We start from the raw sequence: 20,177 nt of genomic DNA, 5'->3' as shown, positions 1-20,177 counted from the left end.
CATTATCAGAGTTCAAAGACACATTCCAGCCAGGCCTTGCTTATTCAGGGCTGTGACCTGGAGCGAGGCAGATGTAGTCTGAGGAGAGTTTGGCGGGTCAGGTGGATCTGAGATGCCCCTCCTCTAACTTCCCTCCTATGGAAAGGCTGTAGCTCAGTGGCAGAGCATCTGATTTGCCTGCAGAAGGTCCCTGCTTCAATCCCTGGCATCTCCAGTTAAGACTTAGAGAGCTTCTCCCAGTCAATGCAGACAATACTGAGCTGCACAGAGTGGCTAGGGAAATCCAGCCAGATGGGTGGGGTATAAATAATAACATTATTGTTGTTGTTGTTGTTGTTGTTTGTTGTTGTTATATATGGACCTCACCTCTGACTAGTTATGAGGCAGCTTCCTGTGTCCCTAAAATGAAGGGCTCCCACAAGGAATCTCATAGTAAGCAGAGAGTGGGTACCTGGGACTGGAATGATGAAATTTTGTGAAAAACAGCCACCCTGCTACGGATTAGTTTAGAATAACCATAAGCTGTGAGCTACCATATGCTTGCAGTAGCGTAGGACGGACTCTGAATGCTCATCCTTCCCCATGACAGAGATAAAGAATGGGGTCTTCCCAAGACGACTTAAGCAATCTGAAAATGGAAGAGAAATGGAACAAAGCTTGGATTATCTGCCAACAACCCTAGAATCTGAAAGTCAAGGTAGAAGCATTCTGGGGTCATCAGTCAGTGAAATATCTACTGCACTCTTTTTAATTTATATAGGAAAGTGCCTTTTACCAGGCCAAACTATCCATCTGGCTCAGGATCAATAATCTGTCTTTTGAACAACTAGGAAATACCTGAGAGATGCCCTTTCCCTGCTCCTTACTGAGGATGATGCAATCTAGGTCTGCATGTGAGGAGAGGTTGCAGTTTGAGATGGAGACTAAGAGAGATGTAACACTCTCAGATTCATTATGTTTTGGTGGGATTCAAGCACATACTGACAGATTCAAGTTGCACAAATGTTGTTGGTTGGGAGGTCTTGCGCAACAAATCCACTTCCCCAAAAGATTGGACTTTTTGCAGTAAATAACACACCCTGTGAAGTGTGGGATAACACTTCGTTTGATGCAACATCTTCAAACCTCCCCACAAACAAATCAGAATGTATCCTCATTAAATATCCAAAATTGTCTAATCTGCCTGCAAACAAATGAGGACGAATGCTGAATAAACAGGTCACATGGAAGTGCCAGAAGAGAGTGTTTTGGGGTGCTAGCTGTCTCTCTTGAGATCTGGGAGCAATGGACTGTTCCCACATTAGATCTCCAAATATGCTCAACCTGTATATTTGTAAATAAAAAGCAAATATCAAAAAAGCACCAGACAAGCCCATCCAATGACCTCCTTTCCAACAAACCTGGGGAGAGTTGAGACCCTGGAACTTTCTAGCTCAATGATGTGGAGGCTGAGCATAGCAATATGCTGGACCCACTATCTCCCTGCAGAGAGCATAATTAGAATGAATTACCTGCTAGATTTCTCCCTACACCTCCAAACGACTGTCTCACTGTTGATGGATTTGTCTGTCCTCCACCCTGCAAATGCAGAGAAATCAACAAAACAGGCCAAACTTAGATATGCCTTGATTTTCCCAGATGGTACCATAATGCTACTGCTTTCAACACTGGCTCCAGTTAAACCCAAGTTCTATGGAGACTATTCCACTTTATGTGATCTCATGGGACTGGAACACAGGAAGCTGCCAAGTTTAGACTATTGATCCATCTAGTTAGCATTGTCTACTTTGACTGGCAGCACCTCTTAAGGATTTTAGGAAGGAGCTTTTTCCAGCCCGATAAGAAGGCACTAGGGATTGAGCCTCAAAACGTCTGTATGCAAGGCAGGTGCTCTAACAATCACCTATGGTCTTTCCCCATCCAAAATGAGCTAGGCTACAGCCATTCCTTACAATAAACTTATTTCTGTCATCTGCTGAGGTTCCCATATTTCTTCTAGAAATGGAAAATCTATAAAATCCAATTGTCTACTAGGCCAACATTCATCATGGTTTGTACTTTTCTTCTGTCTCCAAGGATTAAGAAGTGTTTTCTTAGTTAATTGTTAATTAAACAACCATCACACTCTTCCATTTCTGTCTTCATCCACTTGTCAGCTATTAAGAAAGGTGCCCAGACATTTGGCTAGGGAACTCTGCTCACTTTTACCAAAGAGGTGTGTCGCATTACTTGGCATCAAATGTTCCACTAGATGACATAGGGTGAACAACTCTATTTATCAGCTTTAAACCCTCTTCTTTTTCCGCACTCCACAGCGTTTTCATCACTTATTATGGAACGTTTTTATTTCTCTTAGCTCATGGGTCCATGTGTATGATGATGACAACCATCATTTTTATCATAGCAACACCTGTGACCCATAAGAAGTGGCTGGGAGGCAAGTTGTACCACACCTAGGCACCACAAGGCAGTGTTAAGCTGCCGCTGCTGCTGCTGCTACCTGCCTATGGAAGAATGCTCCCTTCTTTCCTCCTGTAGGGCGCTGGCATCTCTGGCAGCAGGAAACAAGTAGCTTACTCTCTGCACCACTGTAGTAAATTGCCAGACAAACTACTGCATTACAGTGACACTGCTACATGTGGCCAAAGGGTGGTATTGCAGCTTAGCACAAATCAGGCGGAAAAAAGGGACCAATAGGCTTTTGCCTGATCCTGTAAACCTTTTGCCTCTGAACCAGTTTCTCAGTCTCATCCAGCCTTCACCAATCTGGTGCCCTCGAGATGTTTTGGACTACAATTCCCATCAGTCCTCACCAACATGGCCATGTAGTCCAAAACATCTGGAGGGTACCAGATTGGTGAAGCAACGTGTCACTCAAGTACAAATTCCCAAACACCAACTTATTAGGCATGTGTTCCAAAACTGCTGGTTTTACTTATATTTCAATAAATCTTAGATCTACCTGTTTCTAAAGTTATATTTTAATGGTATGCTTCTTATGGATATTTTGTATTGTTTTATGTAAACCACATAAAGGTTTTTGTTGATTATGTGGGTTATAAATCTTGTTAAATAAATGAACTATTGAGCTGCTCTCGTGGGGCAGACAGACGTACCTGGAAAAAATAGTGAGCTTGGGCTTTTCTATTGCACCCAGAAGACGGCTTCCCCCACCTTCATTTCTCTGATGACACAAATTCAGCCTTCACATCAACATCATGTACATCTGTATAAATCAGGCATAGGCAAACTCGGCCCTCCAGATGTTTTGGGACTACAACTCCCATCATCCCTAGCTAACAGGACCAGTGGTCAGGGATGGTGGGAATCGTAGTCTCAAAACATCTGGAGGGCTGAGTTTGCCTATGCCTGGTATAAATCCTCAGATGGCCCATTTCTATCTGCCCAGATCTGCCCGTTTCTAACCACCTATATACCTGTTTGCCTGCCTAACACCTTTTAGGCTTGGTTACCTGCCTAGGCAGTGCCTGCTTGCCTCCAGACTGCCAGCCCTTATACTTCCTAATAGTCTGGAAAGGTGACATGTGAGCTCCTTGCATCCAGTGAGCTTTACAGCAACAGGTTAGGGTAAGGAAAATGGAGCTTAAATATTGCTAAGTGCAATTACCACTATTGTTGCATCTCTTGCCTTGGCTATGAAATCGACGTTGATACCACCAATGACCACCTGAAAGGAAAACAAGAGGTGGGTGGGTCAGAGGGAGGGAGAAGCCATCAGCAGAGGTCTCTTCCAGAGCCCTTCTTCCAGGACATGCCCACAAAGCCAAGGCTGAGGAACCTGCAGCTGTCCAGACATCATTGAACACCAATTTCCATCAACTCTGACCTTTGACCATGGGGATTGGTTCTTAGGGGTGCTGGGGTCTAACGCCATCTGGAGGGCCACAGTCTCCCCAGTCCTGCTCAAAGCAGAAGACAACCACAGTTTTTGCAGTGCCACCAAGGCAGTAGAAACAAAGGAAGGTTATTGAGTCCTTGGTGGGCTAATAATGATCAACACTTGGCTTGGTGGATCAGAAGTTGCGCAGAAGCTGATCTAGATACACCCCTCATATTAATGAAAGCTTGGTGTGCAGTAGTTATCAGACAAGAGAAGGAGGAGACATGTTTCAAGCAGATGCCTGAAAGTAGTAAAATCACAGAATTGACAGACAATGTGGTGGCATGTGTTGTGTATATTGTGGACTACAACTTCCATCAGCCTCAGCCAACATGACCAATGGTAAAGGTTGGTGGGAGTTGTAGTCCATAACATGGGGACACCTTGTTATCTATATGTGCCTCACGTTATGTTGCATTTTCAAAGTCTTCCATAGGCCACCTTGAGAGGGTTCCCTGAAAGGCAGTGGGAGCAAATAAATCAACTTGTCCACAGAAGAATGGTCAGTGCTTTTCAACCAAAAGGTTTTCCTTAGGAGCAGTAAAACAAAGTACATATTGAAAAAAGTACATAAATGTAAAGACCTAATGCAAACTGTAAACAAACAACCTCCAGAGAGAAAGTAGAAAATGATTGTTAAATTGCATTTTTAAAAACTCTCAAGATAGTCACTGTCCAACATTCATGCAACATCAGACAGCTGATAAACTCAGCATGTTTGCTGGAGGTTATGTTTGAGTATCCATTTTAAAATGGATGTGTTAGTTTGTGTTAGTGCCCCTGTGGATGGCCTGTGGTTGAAAATGCATTAGGCATTCCTACCAAAATAAGTTACTGCTTTTAAAAGCACTTCCTTGAGGCACGCCTCTTTGCTCTTCTTGTTCAATGACTGCAACATTTGCATTTCCAAGCAAGCATCATTGTGACAAAAGAGACATTCTGGCGGTTCCCTCATTGCAAGAAGCAAAGCTACAGGGAACCAGGCAGAGGGCCTTCTCGGTAGTGGCGCCCGCCCTGTGGAACGCCCTCCCATCAGATGTCAAAGCGATAAATAACTACCTGACATTTAGAAGACATCTTAAGGCAGCCCTGTTCAGGGAAGTTTTTAATGTGTGATATTTTAGTGTATTTTTGGTTTCTATGGAAGCCGCCCAGAGATGGGCGGGGTACAAATAAATTATTATTATTATTATTATTATTATTATTATTATTATTATTATTTCATACATGATTGGTGTACATACATCATAAACTGGCATCAGTGAGGAGTTTGACTAGATGACTTTTAAGATCTTTTCATTTCAACTCTACATTTGTGACTTTTTGTGATATTTTCCTACACTGAGATTACCTCCATTTGGGGAAAAATATTTTGCAGGGAAGCACTGCTAGTCTTAGAGAAGGCAAAAGTGGTGGCTGACCTAAAGACCCTCATTTGACATAGTCTAACCACCAGGTAAGCTTTGTGCAAAGAAATCCGGATGAATGCTCAATCATCACATTGCCTGGAGGAGCCTAAGGCCAAGACCGCAAGGTTAAGGCGATGTGCAAATGAGCTGCAGCAGCCAAGCTGTTTCTCTCTGAGAGAGTAGCGACCCTTACAGAGCAGGCCACTCACCGGTCTTGGTACAGGAGATACTTTTTCATTTTGAGCCAAGTCGTCTCTCCAGCCCTGGGCTCTTTGGATCTTGTTCAGGGCCACAGCTATGCGGCTGCCCACCTTGGCGTTGTTCTTGATCAAGGCAATATCTGATATGGGGAAGGGTATGATGAAAGGAAAATAAAAGCAGAAGAACCCAAGAACTAAAAGAAAAGTAGGTGTAAGAAATTGGTGCAAAGATCTCTCTCTATTTTAATTTCCCAGAATGCTGCCAGTATAATGTTGCGCTGGGGCAGTGTAAGATTTCCAGAAAGTATGGAGAACATGGGGGGGAAATTATGCAATTGGATTTTGAGGAGGGGAAGTAAGAAGCAAGCATTTTCAGGAAAGGATACTGGATCTAAGTGACTCCCCACTAGATAACTTGTTTAGCTTCTGCAGCAAGAAGGGTGTAAGCTCCTTTCCTGTAATCCCTTTTTCCCTGCAAATGTAAGAAGAGCAATCTGGATGAGAACCAGTAATTTCATATTTCTATATGAGAAGAGCACAAATAAATCATCTTTCTATCCATAAAAGGGGGAAACACATCAGGTGGCCCTATCTATGCTGCAAACTTAATAAATATATGCATTGATTATCCAAGGTGAGCTCAGCTCAGGCTTTTAAGTGGAGGAACTTGATTGGAGAAAACCTGCCCCTAGAGGGCACCCACTGGCTGGAGCTTGGGTGTCAGAGGCCTCAGGGATCTGTGGACAACTGCCCGTCCCCCTCTGGCTGGTGCTCTATCAGGGCTATGGAAGACAAACAAAACAAACCCAGAACTTTTGTGTTATGAAAAGTTACGGGATTTCAGCAGCAGCTTACCGAGCCTCTCTCAAAGCCTGCTGGATTGCTTCTTCAATAAGCTGTTCTGAAGCAGCTTGATCCTCAGGGCAGGGCACTGCAATCAGCACTCCACTGCCCAACTGCAAATTCAGGGACCTGGCTGAGGAAGAAAGGCCATTAACTGTGTTTCTCTGCTGAATAACTCTATCAACAGGTGACAAAGGTGGCATCACAAATTTCATCGCTTATAGATGTATATGCATGTGCTTGCAATTTGTTTCTTCATCCCAGTAGCCTCTGGTGTCAACTGCTTTGCACCCAACAAAGTTTAATGCAGCCGTCCAGACGTTTTGGACTACAACTCCCATCAGCCCCAGTGAGTGCATAGATACATGGGGCAGCCATCCTTTTTTTCTGTACAATTCCCCTGGAAACAGGCAGCACGTTATGACATACAGTCACTTTCTGGACCATTCTGAAAGAGATTTTAGCAGTGTAGCATCCTGCTACTTAGCAGCTCCAAGTCACAACAGAATGTTTAAAAAAGAAAAATTATAAATAATAATTATTTTGCTTACGTTACATTCCTTTGAAGGTGACCCGGAAACTACAACTAATCCAGAATGCGGCAGCTAGACTGGTGACTGGGGGCGGCCGCTGAGACCACATAACACCGGTCTTGAAAGACCTACATTGGCTCCCAGTACGTTTCCGAGCACAATTCAAAGTGCTGGTGCTGACCTTTAAAGCCCTAAACGGCCTCGGCCCAGTATACCTCAAGGAGTGTCTCCACCCCCATCGTTCTGGCGGTTCCCTCATTGCGAGAAGCAAAGCTACAGGGAACCAGGCAGAGGGCCTTCTTGGTAGTGGCGCCTGCCCTATGGAACACCCTCCCATCAGATGTCAAAGAGATAAACAACTACCTGACATTCAGAAGACATCTTAAGGCAGCCCTGTTCAGGGAAGTTTTTAATGTGTGACATCTTATTGTATTTTTGGTCTTTGTGGAAGCCGCCCATCTGGCTGGGGAAATAATATTATTATTATTATTATTATTATTTTTATTTATTTATTTATTTATTATTATTATTATTCCAATCCACGCGCAGAGCCAAGACAGTGAAACAGGCATATTCACTCTAAAGAGCAGGTTGAAACAAGGTGGCCACCCACCACTAATTTCAGTAGGTCCAGTGCAGGAACCCCACCTTTTTTAGACAGACACCCTTAAGCTGTTGAGCTTCTTTCAGCAGAAAAAAGCCCTGGGTCCAGGGAGCTCTTGGTCACTTGGGGTGTAAGAGGTTGCCAAGGCCGCTGCCCCTGCCAAGTCTCAACACCAGGATACTGAAAACAAGAGAAGATATCCAAGGATGGAAAGGAGCACGTGGGACAGATTTGTCCTGCTCCCATGCGCATTTCTTCCAAAGTAAACCCAACGGACTACAATGGGCTTTGTTCCCCACTATGTGGGCAATGAACTTCCGCCTCAGGGAAACTGAGAAGCCCATTGGTTTGAACTCAAACACTCCATTCTCAAAAAGCGCTTTGTTCCACAGACAGCTCACCAATCAGCCGTGCAGCATCCTCCTCGTTCTGCACATGATATGGCGCCTGGAAGCCGCTCTGATGGCAGAAGAAGGCTGGGAACTCTCTGGAGTCTCCAAAGGTGGCCACACAGACACCTTGAGTCTCCTGCAAAGGTGAAGAGCGGGGGCAAAATGAAAATACTATACGTGGTATGAAAGCAAAAACCATCTTTGCTGGGTTATGGACCAAATCACTTACCACACTACAGAATCAAATGAAATTTCCATGATCCCAGGTCAGACCATTGGTCCAGCTAGCTCTTCACTGTCTGCTGCAATGGGCAGGTGTCTTTCTTAGATTGACTAGCTGAGGGCCCTGCTGCCTGGAGATGTCAGAACTTAGGGACTTTTGCACCCGTGACACAAGCTGTATCACTGAGGTACAGCCCCTCCCCAAGCAGTAAACCCTTACCACTCTCACACAAAAGGATAAAATACAAGCCCTTTCCTCCAGCTCCATGGACTTGACAGAATCCGATCTCAGGAACTAGATGCAGCAAGCCCAACAAATCTCTTTCTCGTTTTGTCTTTGAACTGTGTCCACAACCTCAAAATATATACATTTTAATTGCTATAATCGCTATAATGCATGTGGGCTGCCTGTGGCTCATGGAAGTATTCATTCCAGCCCATTGTGGGTGCACAAGCCACCCAACTACTTTTAGAATAAATTAGGTGAGAAAATTTCTGTGTTAGAAACTTAGGCCAGTTTCAAATCAATTTGATTAATACTTTGGTTGCAAAGGAACATTCATAAAAACAGATAATTTGCCTCCTTCACTTCCACTACGCTCAAAAGAGGGATAGGCATATCTGTCAGTTTCAGTTTCTCCTTTTCCCAGTGTTAAGTTCAGTTTTCCACATTTCCACATAAGTTTGCACTTTTTAAAGTTCTCATGAAAGTTACTGAGCATTTTAGTGTAAATTATATTCACATGCAATTTTGCCTAATATAGATTTTTTTGCAAAGCAAAAATTTTTGTAGGTTCTTTTCACTAGCATATGCATACTTTGCCCCAGTATATGCTTTTTTGTACACAATACTTGGCCAGAGAACCGGATTGCAAAATTCGGAGAACTGAAAATTCAGAAAGCTGGCTGTGTTTTGGTTTGCATATCGCTTTGGAAAGTATAAATTACCGGGGCTTGCCTTTAAATGTGAACTTTATCAAATTCTCCACTATCCCTACTTCAGAATATCAGAGTTCTGAGCAGGACAGCCATGACAGTACAACTATCCATTGAAATATGGGAGTAAATTCTACGTGAAGCTGGAACGACAGAACTGAGAAAGGCCAGATTAAACCAGCCTTCTGTCTCTTGTTCCTTCCCTCTGCACTGCATTTGTGGCTCCTTACCAGATATTCCAATGTCCTGCCAATATCCAGTATAGACTTCACACCTGCGGAAATCACGGCAACTGGAGTACGGCCTAATTCTGTCAGGTCCGCACTCACATCCAAAGCTGAAAAGGACAGGGAGAAAAGACTGAAAAGACAGTGGCCCTGCCAAAATTCATAGCCACCAAAATGGGCAAACTGGTGGGGGTGGGAACCATCATAATTCTGTATTAAAGTAACATATGAAGTTGCCTTATAATGAGTCAGACCATTGGCTCATCTTGCCAGTACCATCTAATTGGCTGTGGCTTTCTACGGTCTGAGGGTCAAACAAGATGCAACTTCAGCAGAAGAATCCAAGAGTGGTGCATTCCATGTTGCCACCAGAGATGAAACAGGAAAGTGCCACCCTGCCCTTTTGCCGCCACTGTCCCTGCTGAAGCCTCCTTTACCTGGGTTGTTTGGCAGCATCCACAAAACGGCAGTGGCAGGATATCATGGACCAAATGAGAATTCATGAGATTTTGTGGTATTTCAGTGCATAGCTGTCAACCTTCCTGTTTTTTTGCAGGAAATTCCCTTATTCCAGCGCCGTTTCCCGCTGCTTCCTGCTGCTATCCCGGATTCTTAGATACCCCGTAGACTGTCCCCAGGACAGGTGAGGCTGCTGATCCCTTATTTCTGAGGCTGCTGATCCCTTATTTTCAAATCTGAAAGTTGACAGCTATGTTTCGGTGAGATCTCGGTACTACTGCTTCTCCATCAGTGGCAGAGGGGGTGGGGTGGGGAGGGCAGCGTGCCTGCAGAGGCCCTGCCTCGTGGGCTTCTGCTGCCTGAGGCGGCTGCCTCAGCCCACCTCATGAGTTGGCCAGCCCTGGATTAATCCTATGCATGGCTACTCCAAAATAAGTTGTGTTGGTTTCAGTGAAGTGAACCCATTGCTTTTTTCTGGGGGGACGAAGGGGTACACATACCCCTAAACATTTTGTGAATCTTTGTCCATTTACTGTGTTTATTTTTCCTGATTTGAACTATAAAATGGTGATTTTCTTGAGTCAAAATGAGAGTACCCCTAACCATTTTTAAAGGGGGAAAAAAGCACTGAGTGTACCCCATGGCAAGTGTGTATAGGATTGTAGCCCCAAACGAGTGAATGCATTTAACCCGATGTGTTTCGAAGTAGCAACTGCAAGGTGTGTGGGATGGATCAGTTTCGAGACTGTGCTGTATATGAATTGGGGAGGGTGCCCTGGTTCTCACCTCTAGAACAGAGGGGAAGCAGGGTAGGGAGGGAAGAATGTGAAGAAATGCCATTAATTCAGATGTAGCCCATGTGGTGCCCTGCAGATGCTGCTGGACTATAACTCCCATCATCCTTGTAGGCTGAGCTTATGGGAATTAGCATCCAAAAGCATCTGAAAGGCTCCAAGTTTTCCATTCCTAGAGGAGATCCATAAAATGGTAGGTGGTTATAGGCCTAGAATTCATATACTTAACCTCTGGTTATAAAATCAAAACAGCATTTGGAATTTAATTTCTAGTTATAAAATTAAGTCTCTTACTCTCCTCTCCTCCGCGGTGAACCCCTCCAATTCCTCCTGTCACAAATACAGGGATCTTTGCTTTGTGTGCCACAATCATGGTTCCAGCCACAGTTGTACCACCAGACAAGCCCTGTGTGGAACAAGCCAGTCATAATCTAGTTTGCGCAAGACCCTCAGCAAGGAGTGCTTAGATTCCAACCCTCTCACGTCGTTCCACCACTGGGCAAAATACAGCAGTGTCAGCCAACCTGGGTGGCTCGAAAAGGAGACTAGGCAAATTAATGGAGACAAGGCTATCCATGGCTACTGGTCATAAGAACCGTAAACTACAGAGGTGGGGAACCTGGTCCTAATTAAGCTTACTAGGTGACCCCATTTGGCCCGCAAGTAACTGCTTTGGTCACCCTGCGTGATGACCTCCGCTGGGAGAGATTCAGGGGAAATATGTATGTTAATTTTCCTTGACCTCTCAGCAGCTTTCAATACTATCAAGCACTGTATCCTTCTGGGGTGGCTGTCTGAGTTGGGGGTAGGTGGCACTGCTTTGCAGTGGTTCCAGTCCTACTGATCCAGCTGGGTCTTCTCATGTGCTTAGGTTATGTTCAGAGATTATGTGTGCTCTATAGAGATTTGAACCAGGGGAACGTAAAAGAAAACAAACCGCCACCCCTCAAGAATTCAGTCCAATACCTGACTGAGAATGTAGGGAAGATCTCTCCGAGACACCTTTATTGCGTTTTTGCTCTTGGCCAAAGTCTCAAGCTGTTCATTCTGGAGGCCCACATGGATGCGACCACTTAAAATGCCGATAGTTGCTGGCACGGACCCATTTGCTCTTATTATTTCTTCTACCTCTCTGGCCATGCTGGTGCATTGCGAGCAACGCAAAAAAAGAAGAAGGCAAAATAAGTTGCCATGGTATTAAAAACTGTACTCCTCACCCAATCCCTCACCACACCCTCATTTACATTTCATTTCCTTCCCCTGTGGCTCCTCTACATAATCTTGGGTTAGTTTTGATGGCGATGAGGTTCTTGCGTTATCAATTTATGGCCAGATTGTCAGCACAGGGATAAATCAGCTATGGGGAACCCTTGGCCTTTCAGGTGTTGTTGGGAGTACAGTTTACATCACCTCTGACCATTCTGCAATGCTGACTGAGGCTGATGGGAGTTGGAGTCCAACAACATCTAGAGTGCCACAGGCTCCCCAATCCCTGCTCAAAAATGTAGGTGGCAATCTGGGATCCCCACTGTCCTAATAGCCCTGCCTTTAGCCAACATAAAGCCTATTCTCTAGTATGTCAAGGTTATTGACCAGTGCTATCTTTCTAGAAAAAGAGGTGCCGGAACGCACCATGACCCCCTCCCCTGTTCTCTTATAATGGCAATGGAGCCCACCTGAGAGGTGCCGGGACTGAGTTCTGGTGAGCTCCGGCTGAAAAAAATGCCCTGGTTTTATCTATTCTGAATGGCAATCTGCACAGAAAGAAATCATTTGGTGTATCCTTCCTCAGATTGTACACATTCCCTGATGCGCTGCTTTTCTAATGGCAATGAACTTTTTCCACCCAGAGGAGTGTTCAAGAATGCAATTCCCTCGCTTGCAATCCGCAGTGGTACCTTAATCCTAAAGAGACTGTGCCATCTGTTCATTTGCTGTGCAAAGACTGCCCCAGATAGGCTTATCAAGCTTCACTACCATAAAAAATGTATGGTTATAGGAATAGGAAACAGGCTTAAGTGGATCCTACCTTCATGAATATGTTTATTACTTGGTGACTGCAACTTCAGGCGATAGCTAGAACTTGTGAAGCAGCCATCAAAGGTCAAATGTAATTGACAGAGCTGTCATTTTTCCTGATGACCTCAGCATTGTTACGGGGTTGCCAGGGGTGGGGCTCTTGTGGTGGGTACCATATTTTCTGCCACTTCCATTTTCTTAAAATTTTCCCCAAAAGCCACTCACCCAGTGGCTGGGTACAATGCAAAATGAATTACTGGTGAAGACCCCTGCCACTCAGCCACCACCTCAACCTCCCAGGGTTGTCTACATTAATTAGCATATGCAAATTCTATGTAGATTTGTGTCATGGGCCTCTGCCCCAAGTCCTTTAAATACCTAGCAATGCCCCTGACCTGGTGACCCCAGAAATAGTCCTTTCCAATGAAGGCAGCTCATGAGTTCAGTTTAGCTGCAGATCAACAAGCAATGAGATGTCATGAGGTGCATGCATGTGTGCATCAGTCTCTGGCCTAGCCCAGCTTGCAGCTTTTGCTGTGTGAGAAAATTACAGTCTCTGCCCACCTCAGATTCTGGGGATATGGCATGCCATGTGTAATGATGGTGCTCTCCAAGGCAACGACAGGCCTCCTGCTGTCCAGGGCCTCCCTCACCAAAGGGTGGATGCAGAAGTCGCTGCCTAGAACAAAATACAAACACTGTCGATATCTAATGGGAAAGTGTGACAATCAGGGCAGGAGTCCAGGGCCTCAAAGAGCAGAAGGGCTCCAAACACAGCAGGGCTTTGCTTGCATTTTGAAATGTAAGTGAAGTGACACACATGATCATTTAAAGAGGGAGATCCTGTAAGGCCATTAAGGGTGCAATCCAAACTCTGGTGAACAGCAGCTGCGCTTAATGGAATGTGGGAACCACTGCCACATCCCCCCACTGCTTGCGCCGTCCAAAACAGAAGGCAAGGTGGGGGAGGAGTGGGGAATTTTGTACTTTTACTACACCTGCTCAAGGCTGCCATAGCAGAAAACTCTAGATTGGGACCACTGCAACAACTTGCCAATAGCTTGGGATCCAGTGGGTCCTTGGCTAGCTGAGATCCACCCCCTGCCCTCCTCCCACTCCTGAAATGCCCCATATTGGGGGGGGACACATGTACCAGCTACCACCTGTGGAAAACCTCAGTGGCAGCTGCTGCTAATGTGTTGTTTTTGTCAGGAGTTCATCCTACACTGGAGTAGGACCCTGACAAAGACACACACCCGACTGGCATGTTCCCTCCCTCCTGGTCGATCGTTCGGGAGCTTCATAAGCTTTCTTCAGCCCAAACATCACAGTGACTGATGCCAACAGACATCGGCACACTTAGGGATCTGCAGAGTCTTTGCAGCTTTGCGTAACAGACCTCAGCAACTCAGCATTTTGGCTAATCTACTTTATTTACATATAAACACACACAGAGCACTGCAACATGGTTCCCCCTCTCTCTAGCATCAGACAGCAAAGAGAAAAAGAACAAAGGACAATAGTCCCACTTCACGGAACACAGTAACACAAACATCCTGTCTCCATCACTTCCCACTCTGTGGAGTCAAAACATATACCGTCATGTGAAAGACAACAATCCCATGACTGCAATCATAGATCAGGAACTCTAACAGTTTTTGCGGGTGCAGTTGGGGCTTCTGAGGCAACAGAGCCACTCCACTGGCACAGCCCAGCACAGCCAAACAGAGGGGGACAGAGGGACACTGTGGCCTCATCCAAACCCCCTCCAGTGCTGTAGATTTAAAAATGCCTAACTATACAACTGCTCATGGTGTGTATTCTGAACTACAAAAAGCCTGGGTTTTGAAAGCAGATTTGTTGCATTAGAACAGTGGCAGACTTTGGGCTCTCAAATTCAAGCAGCACCCTGTGCAACGCTAAAATTTGGTGTGCGCTTCCCCTTCGTTCTACAGCGCTGTTGTGGTGCCCCCTGCAGTGTGGTGCTCCATGCGGCCAAACTAGTCGCGCTACCCTAACACTGCTTCTGAACTAGGGTGACAGAGAACATCAATCCACTACAAATGCACAAATTAAATGCTCCGGTGTGCACTTGAATCCACCCTGCAAAATAATGGCAGTCTGAAGGAACCCTAACTGGTGATGAGTTATCAGGTGATGTACATGTATGCATGAACCAGCCTTAATACTGCACACAAGGGTGGCATAAAAAAGAGTGCAATCTCTTCAAGAAACACTCACCGTTCAAGTATCTTTTTATTTGGAGAACACGACAAGCCACAGAAGCCACACGGCCTCCCAAGGTAAAGGCAGGTTTCAAAATCATTCTTTGATTGAAGAGAAGGCCAATTCATGAAGACCAACGCTGTCAAAAAGTGTGTCTGAAAGGAGCAAAATTTGTGCCTGTTCTCAGACTTTAATTGACTTGCAAGCTGGTCCCTTCCTTATCATTTATTTAGGCATTTATGTTGTTGTATCATCACATCATGCCCCTCAAAAGTGGCTTCCAATGTGTAGTCAAAGACCACAAATCAACCCATCAGTTTATAAAACTGCATAATATTCATGATAAAAGGGAAACTAAGGGAAAATGGAAACAAAACAGAGAACCTCAGATTGAACCTCAAATTTCCTTTTTCAAAGTTTTCCAGCCCAAATGGAAGCTCACGGGAAGAGGATCTGCCTGGCACGCAGAAGGTCTCTGGTCCAACCCTCAGCATCTCATAGGAGGGCTGGGAGAGGCTCCTACCTAGAATCCTCAAGAGCTGCTGCCTGTCAGTAGTCTGACTGAGTATAAGGCAGCTTCCTACATTTCTAACTATAACAGAATTACAAAAGACACCAGCTAAATATTCAGGTAACTAGTCCAGGACCAACCACACAATTTAGTGCTCTCGGCCTTGCATTACAGGACCACTATAATTAGAGTTCCTAGAACAATTTATCCAAAATTAGAGTGATTTCTCCATCTGAGTTAAGGACTGAGTTACATGGTGAGGTTTATACTGCTCAGCTTAGTTAGCTCAGCACCAAGTATACTATTGCACACAGGAAATTTTGTGTGCTAGCCACCCTGATGCGAAATACTAAAAACTAAATATCAACTAAGTTTACCTTCCAGGCAAACGCAGTTTGGTTTCACTATGAGTCCTTTTAAAACCAGTCTACACTTTGTTGAAACTAAGCAAGAGTCACCAATGTATTTTTAAAAATTATCTTATGCTACTCTCCTGAGCAAACCCTGCATTCTTAATGATAGGACCCTCATTTTTATTTTAGGGTTTGCCCAGCTGCACCTTTGATTATTCCCACCCTCTTAGCAATCTGGTATTTAACTAGCATTGGCCTTTGACAGCAGAAGAAGGTGGCAATGTGTCTGGATCCTTACCTCTACGAGCGCTCCTTGTTTCCACCATATGCTGGCTGAACTTTCCATATGACCAGCGCTGCAAGAAGATGAGCCTGTTGGGAATTGCAACAGACTGATCTTGGCTCCAGCTGTCCTGCATTCCAGCCATGGACTCCACGCCAAGCAAGTCCATTTATCATTAACAGGATAAAGCAGCTGGCATTCTGGAACTACTCTCTGCCTTGGGGAAAGGGAAGGCTGTTGTCAAATTGGAGAAAACATCTGTGATCTCCATGACTTTTGGTGCTTTTCCATGCTCAGCACCGTCAATTTCATGCATCTCTCCGGAGAAATCAAAGTCAGTTTTGGATAATATTTCAGAGTTCCTATGGTGGTTTTAGGCAAGAGCACAAAACATGCAATACAGCAGGGAAATGGTGGTTTTGCCATTTGCCACCCAAAATCAGGTAAATCTGATAAGAGGGGAAGGGGTGGAATCTGAGATTAACACAGGCTGCACTCTTTGAAACTGCCATAGCTATCAACTGTACTAGCTCTGATTGAAATGAGCCCCTTTCTCCTAAACATTGCTCAGCTGCTGAGCTGTTATGCAATGTTTATGAACTCCTCAGTTTTGTTTCATGAAAAAACAAACAAACTGTGCATGCCTAAGTCTCAGGGACAGATGGGGCTGTGTTGTGTTCAAGGGTCGCAATTCAGAATAGGTAGAAAGCTGTGCCATCAAAACACTGTTCAGTTGTTAGGCTGTGTGTATGTGTTAAATGGTGAGAGTAACCTTTGAATTAACTTTTGTATGCAAATAGTGTAGATGTACGTATATGGATATGAATGAATAAGTGTGACAGTGGGGGGAGTGGATTGAGAGAAGCCATTTTACACACAATTCACATCTGCAAATGTTTGTAGGTCTCCAGTTATACTCTCCTGTTGTTATACTTTTCTTCCTAGCTGTGCAACTTTAAAAGGGTGGGGTACGTTTTAACATTAATCAGCCACTATGGATTGCTGCCCTCCACTGTCAATACATTCTGTATTGCAATAGAAAATTAAGACTCCAATGTTACAATAACAGTTCCTTGGATTGAACAAGGCTCCAGATTGCCCAGTTTTGATTGTGATAGAGCCTGATAAGTGAAATAATAACAAATGATGACAACAGATGGAGGAGGCATGGAGTGAATGATGAATCTCCTCACACATTAAGCATACCTAAACATATAAAGGGTTACTGAAATGAACATGTACTGTATTTGAAAACATATGTAAGGATCACTCACCTGTGGGTTTTTTTGTTTTGTTATGCTGTTCCCCTCACTCATTACTATGTTTCTTATACAGCAGGTCTGTGTGAGAAAGAATAAGTGGGCACAAATATATTAAAAAATGGCAACATTCAGAAACCAGGGACAGAACATTGTGGTACACCAGGACACTCTGCTGCTGAACTGAAAGTTGCCATTTTTCAAAAAAGAGACTTCAAAGAAATTACTGAATTGTGATCAAATGATCCTTACTGCTGCAAATCTTTTATTTATTTATTTTTGCAGCTTGGCTTAGTTATTAGTATGAATTATCTGTTTACAGTGGTACCTCGGGTTACATACGCTTCAGGTTACATACGCTTCAGGTTACAGACTCCGCTAACCCAGAAATAGTACCTCGGGTTAAGAACTTTGCTTCAGGATGAGAACAGACATCATGCTCCGGCAGCGTGGCAGCAGCAGGAGGCCCCATTAGCTTCAGGTTAAAAACAGTTTCAGGTTAAGAACAGACCTCCGGAACGAATTAAGTACTTAACCCGAGGTACCACTGTATTGATGTGTTTTTAGATCTTGGGATTTTTTAAATTAGTGATGTGCATTGCCTAGAGGCTTATACAGCTTATTAAAAGAAGAAAAATAAAACAGAAAAATAAGATAAATACCACAAAAGGCTCTTCTGTCTATTTTCAATGGAAATGAGGAAGAAAAGTTAAATAAACATTTATTGAGATTCTTCTTGGAAGCTGACCACCAAACCATTGCAAGGCACTAGAAAAATCTGGTGTCAACATGATGGGATAGTGGTATCTGCAAAAGTATTAAAAAATTAATAAAACAAATATATTACATAATCCATGTTCTAAGAATGCATTCAAACAACTTGGTTTTGCCTTATTAAACATATAACATATAATGAAAATGCATTGTGTCCTCTAAACATGCATGGCCTCTAATGGGACGATGCTTTAGGTTAATTTTCTATACTACCAGGAAACTTCTTTAATGAAAATAAAAGAACCGTTTTTACTGAAAATATGACCAAACAATGTACTGCTTACATAATCTTGACCTAGCTTTTGTTTTGTATCCGACCTCTTACTGTAAATAAGTTTGCCATGGTGGTGGTGTATATTTTGTTTGAAAACAAAAAAGTAAAATTATATTTTTAAAATTAAAAAAAGCAAGCAAGAATTTTACTAAGAAGTTTGAGTCTATCAATTTGGCATTAAATGTGAAAATGCTTTCTTCTCCCACTATAGATGTTCAGTTGCATGGTAAAGCTAAGTTGGTTGTTTAATCTGCCATTATCACTGATGTGAATGGTGATTGTGTGTTATTCTGTGTACATTAAAACTTTACACAGAAAGACTCAGTCCCCTCAAACCTTCTCTATATAAATAAAATGTAAATGTACCCCTGCCCGTACGGGCCAGTCGTGTCCGACTCTAGGGTTGCACGCTCATCTCGCTCAAGAGGCCGGGAGCCAGCGCTGTCCGAAGACACTTCTGGGTCACGTGGCCAGCGTGACGAAGCTGCTCTGGCAAGCCGGCACCAGCGCAACACACGGAAACACCATTTACCTTCCTGCTAGAAAGCGGTCCCTATTTATCTACTTGCACTTAGGGGTGCTTTTGAACTGCTAGGTGGGCAGGAGCTGGGACCGAACGACGGGAGCTCACCCCGCCGCGGGGATTCGAACCACCGACCTTGCGATCAGCAAGTCCTAGGCACTGAAGTTTTACCCACAGCGCCACCCCCAAAACCTTCTCTATATACTTGCATGTAAATCAGCTTCTAACCCTGTTAACATATAATATCTCTGGTCAGAGTCCTGCATTGGTTGCTGATTTGCTACCAGGCCAAGTTCTAGGCTTTACTATTGTGAAGAAATGATGTGAAACTATGTAGCTTGCAATCTGAGCAAGGCCACAGGCAGACATGTGGAATACCTAATGTTTATGCGACCTGATAGTTGCGAGAAGGATGGGAAGGGAGGCTGAAGATAAGCAGGAGGAGCTGCTCTCAAGGCCATGGAACAGAGTCTACTTCAAAGGAACCCTGATAGACTAGGAATGTAGCCGCTGATAAGTGTACATGAGCAATGTATGAAAACGGCAACAAAATGTAACAAAATAGCTTAAAGTTCTTTGTTTGAGGAGGTTCAGTATATATTGCCAGGGCAATTCTTGCCTCCATCTTTCTTGGCCATCAGATCACCCTCCCAGGTACATTTGCATCTAGATTTGGTCTCTATTTGTATAGTCCCACTTGGATAACACACACTGTGTTAGGATGTGAGATTTCCCACAACACTATTAGTATGCAAAGCCCTTAACAGTTTGGGACCAGATTACTTGCAATATCTTCTTACCCGCTGACTGCTTCAGTCTGAGGAAACGGCATTGTTACAGAATGCCACCTTTGTTCCACTTTGGAACTCACTGCCTAAAGGTGTCAGGGAGGTGCTTTCGCCGCACCATTTCGCGTGCCTGCTCAAAACACCTACGTTTAGACAATCGTATCCGGACAATGTCAACATGCATTGCAATCTGGTTTTCAGCTTAGCGGTGATTTTTAAATTTCTTTTAATGTTTTATATAGTGGTTCCTAAGCTTTCTTCCAATAATTTATTGTTTTGTGTAAACCACTTTGAGGTTTTATTACAATCAAGCAAGCGTATAAATCTGAAATAAATAAAAGTAAATCAAGAAATGTATTGTGATAGTAACAATTGGAAGCTGAAATAGAACGCTTTAGGCCTCCAACTGAAGTGGGTTCTTCTTATGCCAAATTAAATTATGTTCGTCTTTAGGATGCCACAAAAAGACTCGTTCATGTTCCCGGTGTGTATTTGGGCTTTGAGACCCCAAAGCTTCGCCCCGTAACCGAGCGAGCTCCCCATGGAGCCGCGACAGAGAAAAGGAACCCAAAACCCCATAGACCTCTGTCGCCAACCGCCGCTCGTGCGAAGTGAAGCCCGACGCCCGTTTGCAGGTGGTTCCCCCG

General features: G+C 44.1%; 1 protein-coding gene across 1 annotated transcript in view; it reads right to left on the bottom strand.

Moving 5' to 3' along the window:
• LOC309542024 (uncharacterized protein) overlaps nt 1–20,157 on the bottom strand; it is a 34,430-nt gene extending 14,273 nt beyond the window's left edge. Inside the window, exons 1-15 of the mRNA XM_082240500.1 lie at nt 19,543–20,157; nt 17,834–17,978; nt 15,928–16,129; nt 14,781–14,920; nt 13,104–13,218; nt 11,487–11,661; nt 10,815–10,926; nt 9,271–9,377; nt 7,892–8,018; nt 6,366–6,486; nt 5,897–5,982; nt 5,520–5,650; nt 3,629–3,688; nt 1,512–1,578; nt 534–628 (exon numbers count right to left, since the gene is read on the bottom strand). Of these exons, the coding sequence (XP_082096626.1) occupies nt 534–628; nt 1,512–1,578; nt 3,629–3,688; nt 5,520–5,650; nt 5,897–5,982; nt 6,366–6,486; nt 7,892–8,018; nt 9,271–9,377; nt 10,815–10,926; nt 11,487–11,661; nt 13,104–13,218; nt 14,781–14,865 (1,281 nt within the window). The 5' untranslated portion in view covers nt 14,866–14,920; nt 15,928–16,129; nt 17,834–17,978; nt 19,543–20,157. The remainder of the gene's footprint in view (nt 1–533; nt 629–1,511; nt 1,579–3,628; nt 3,689–5,519; nt 5,651–5,896; nt 5,983–6,365; nt 6,487–7,891; nt 8,019–9,270; nt 9,378–10,814; nt 10,927–11,486; nt 11,662–13,103; nt 13,219–14,780; nt 14,921–15,927; nt 16,130–17,833; nt 17,979–19,542) is intronic.
• Between the last annotated feature and the right edge of the window lie 20 nt (nt 20,158–20,177).

Source organism: Podarcis vaucheri, assembly GCF_965113315.1.
Source record: "Podarcis vaucheri genome assembly, chromosome: 10".
In the NCBI taxonomy this organism is placed as follows: domain Eukaryota; kingdom Metazoa; phylum Chordata; class Lepidosauria; order Squamata; family Lacertidae; genus Podarcis; species Podarcis vaucheri.
This window is presented reverse-complemented; position numbering and strand designations above follow the sequence as displayed.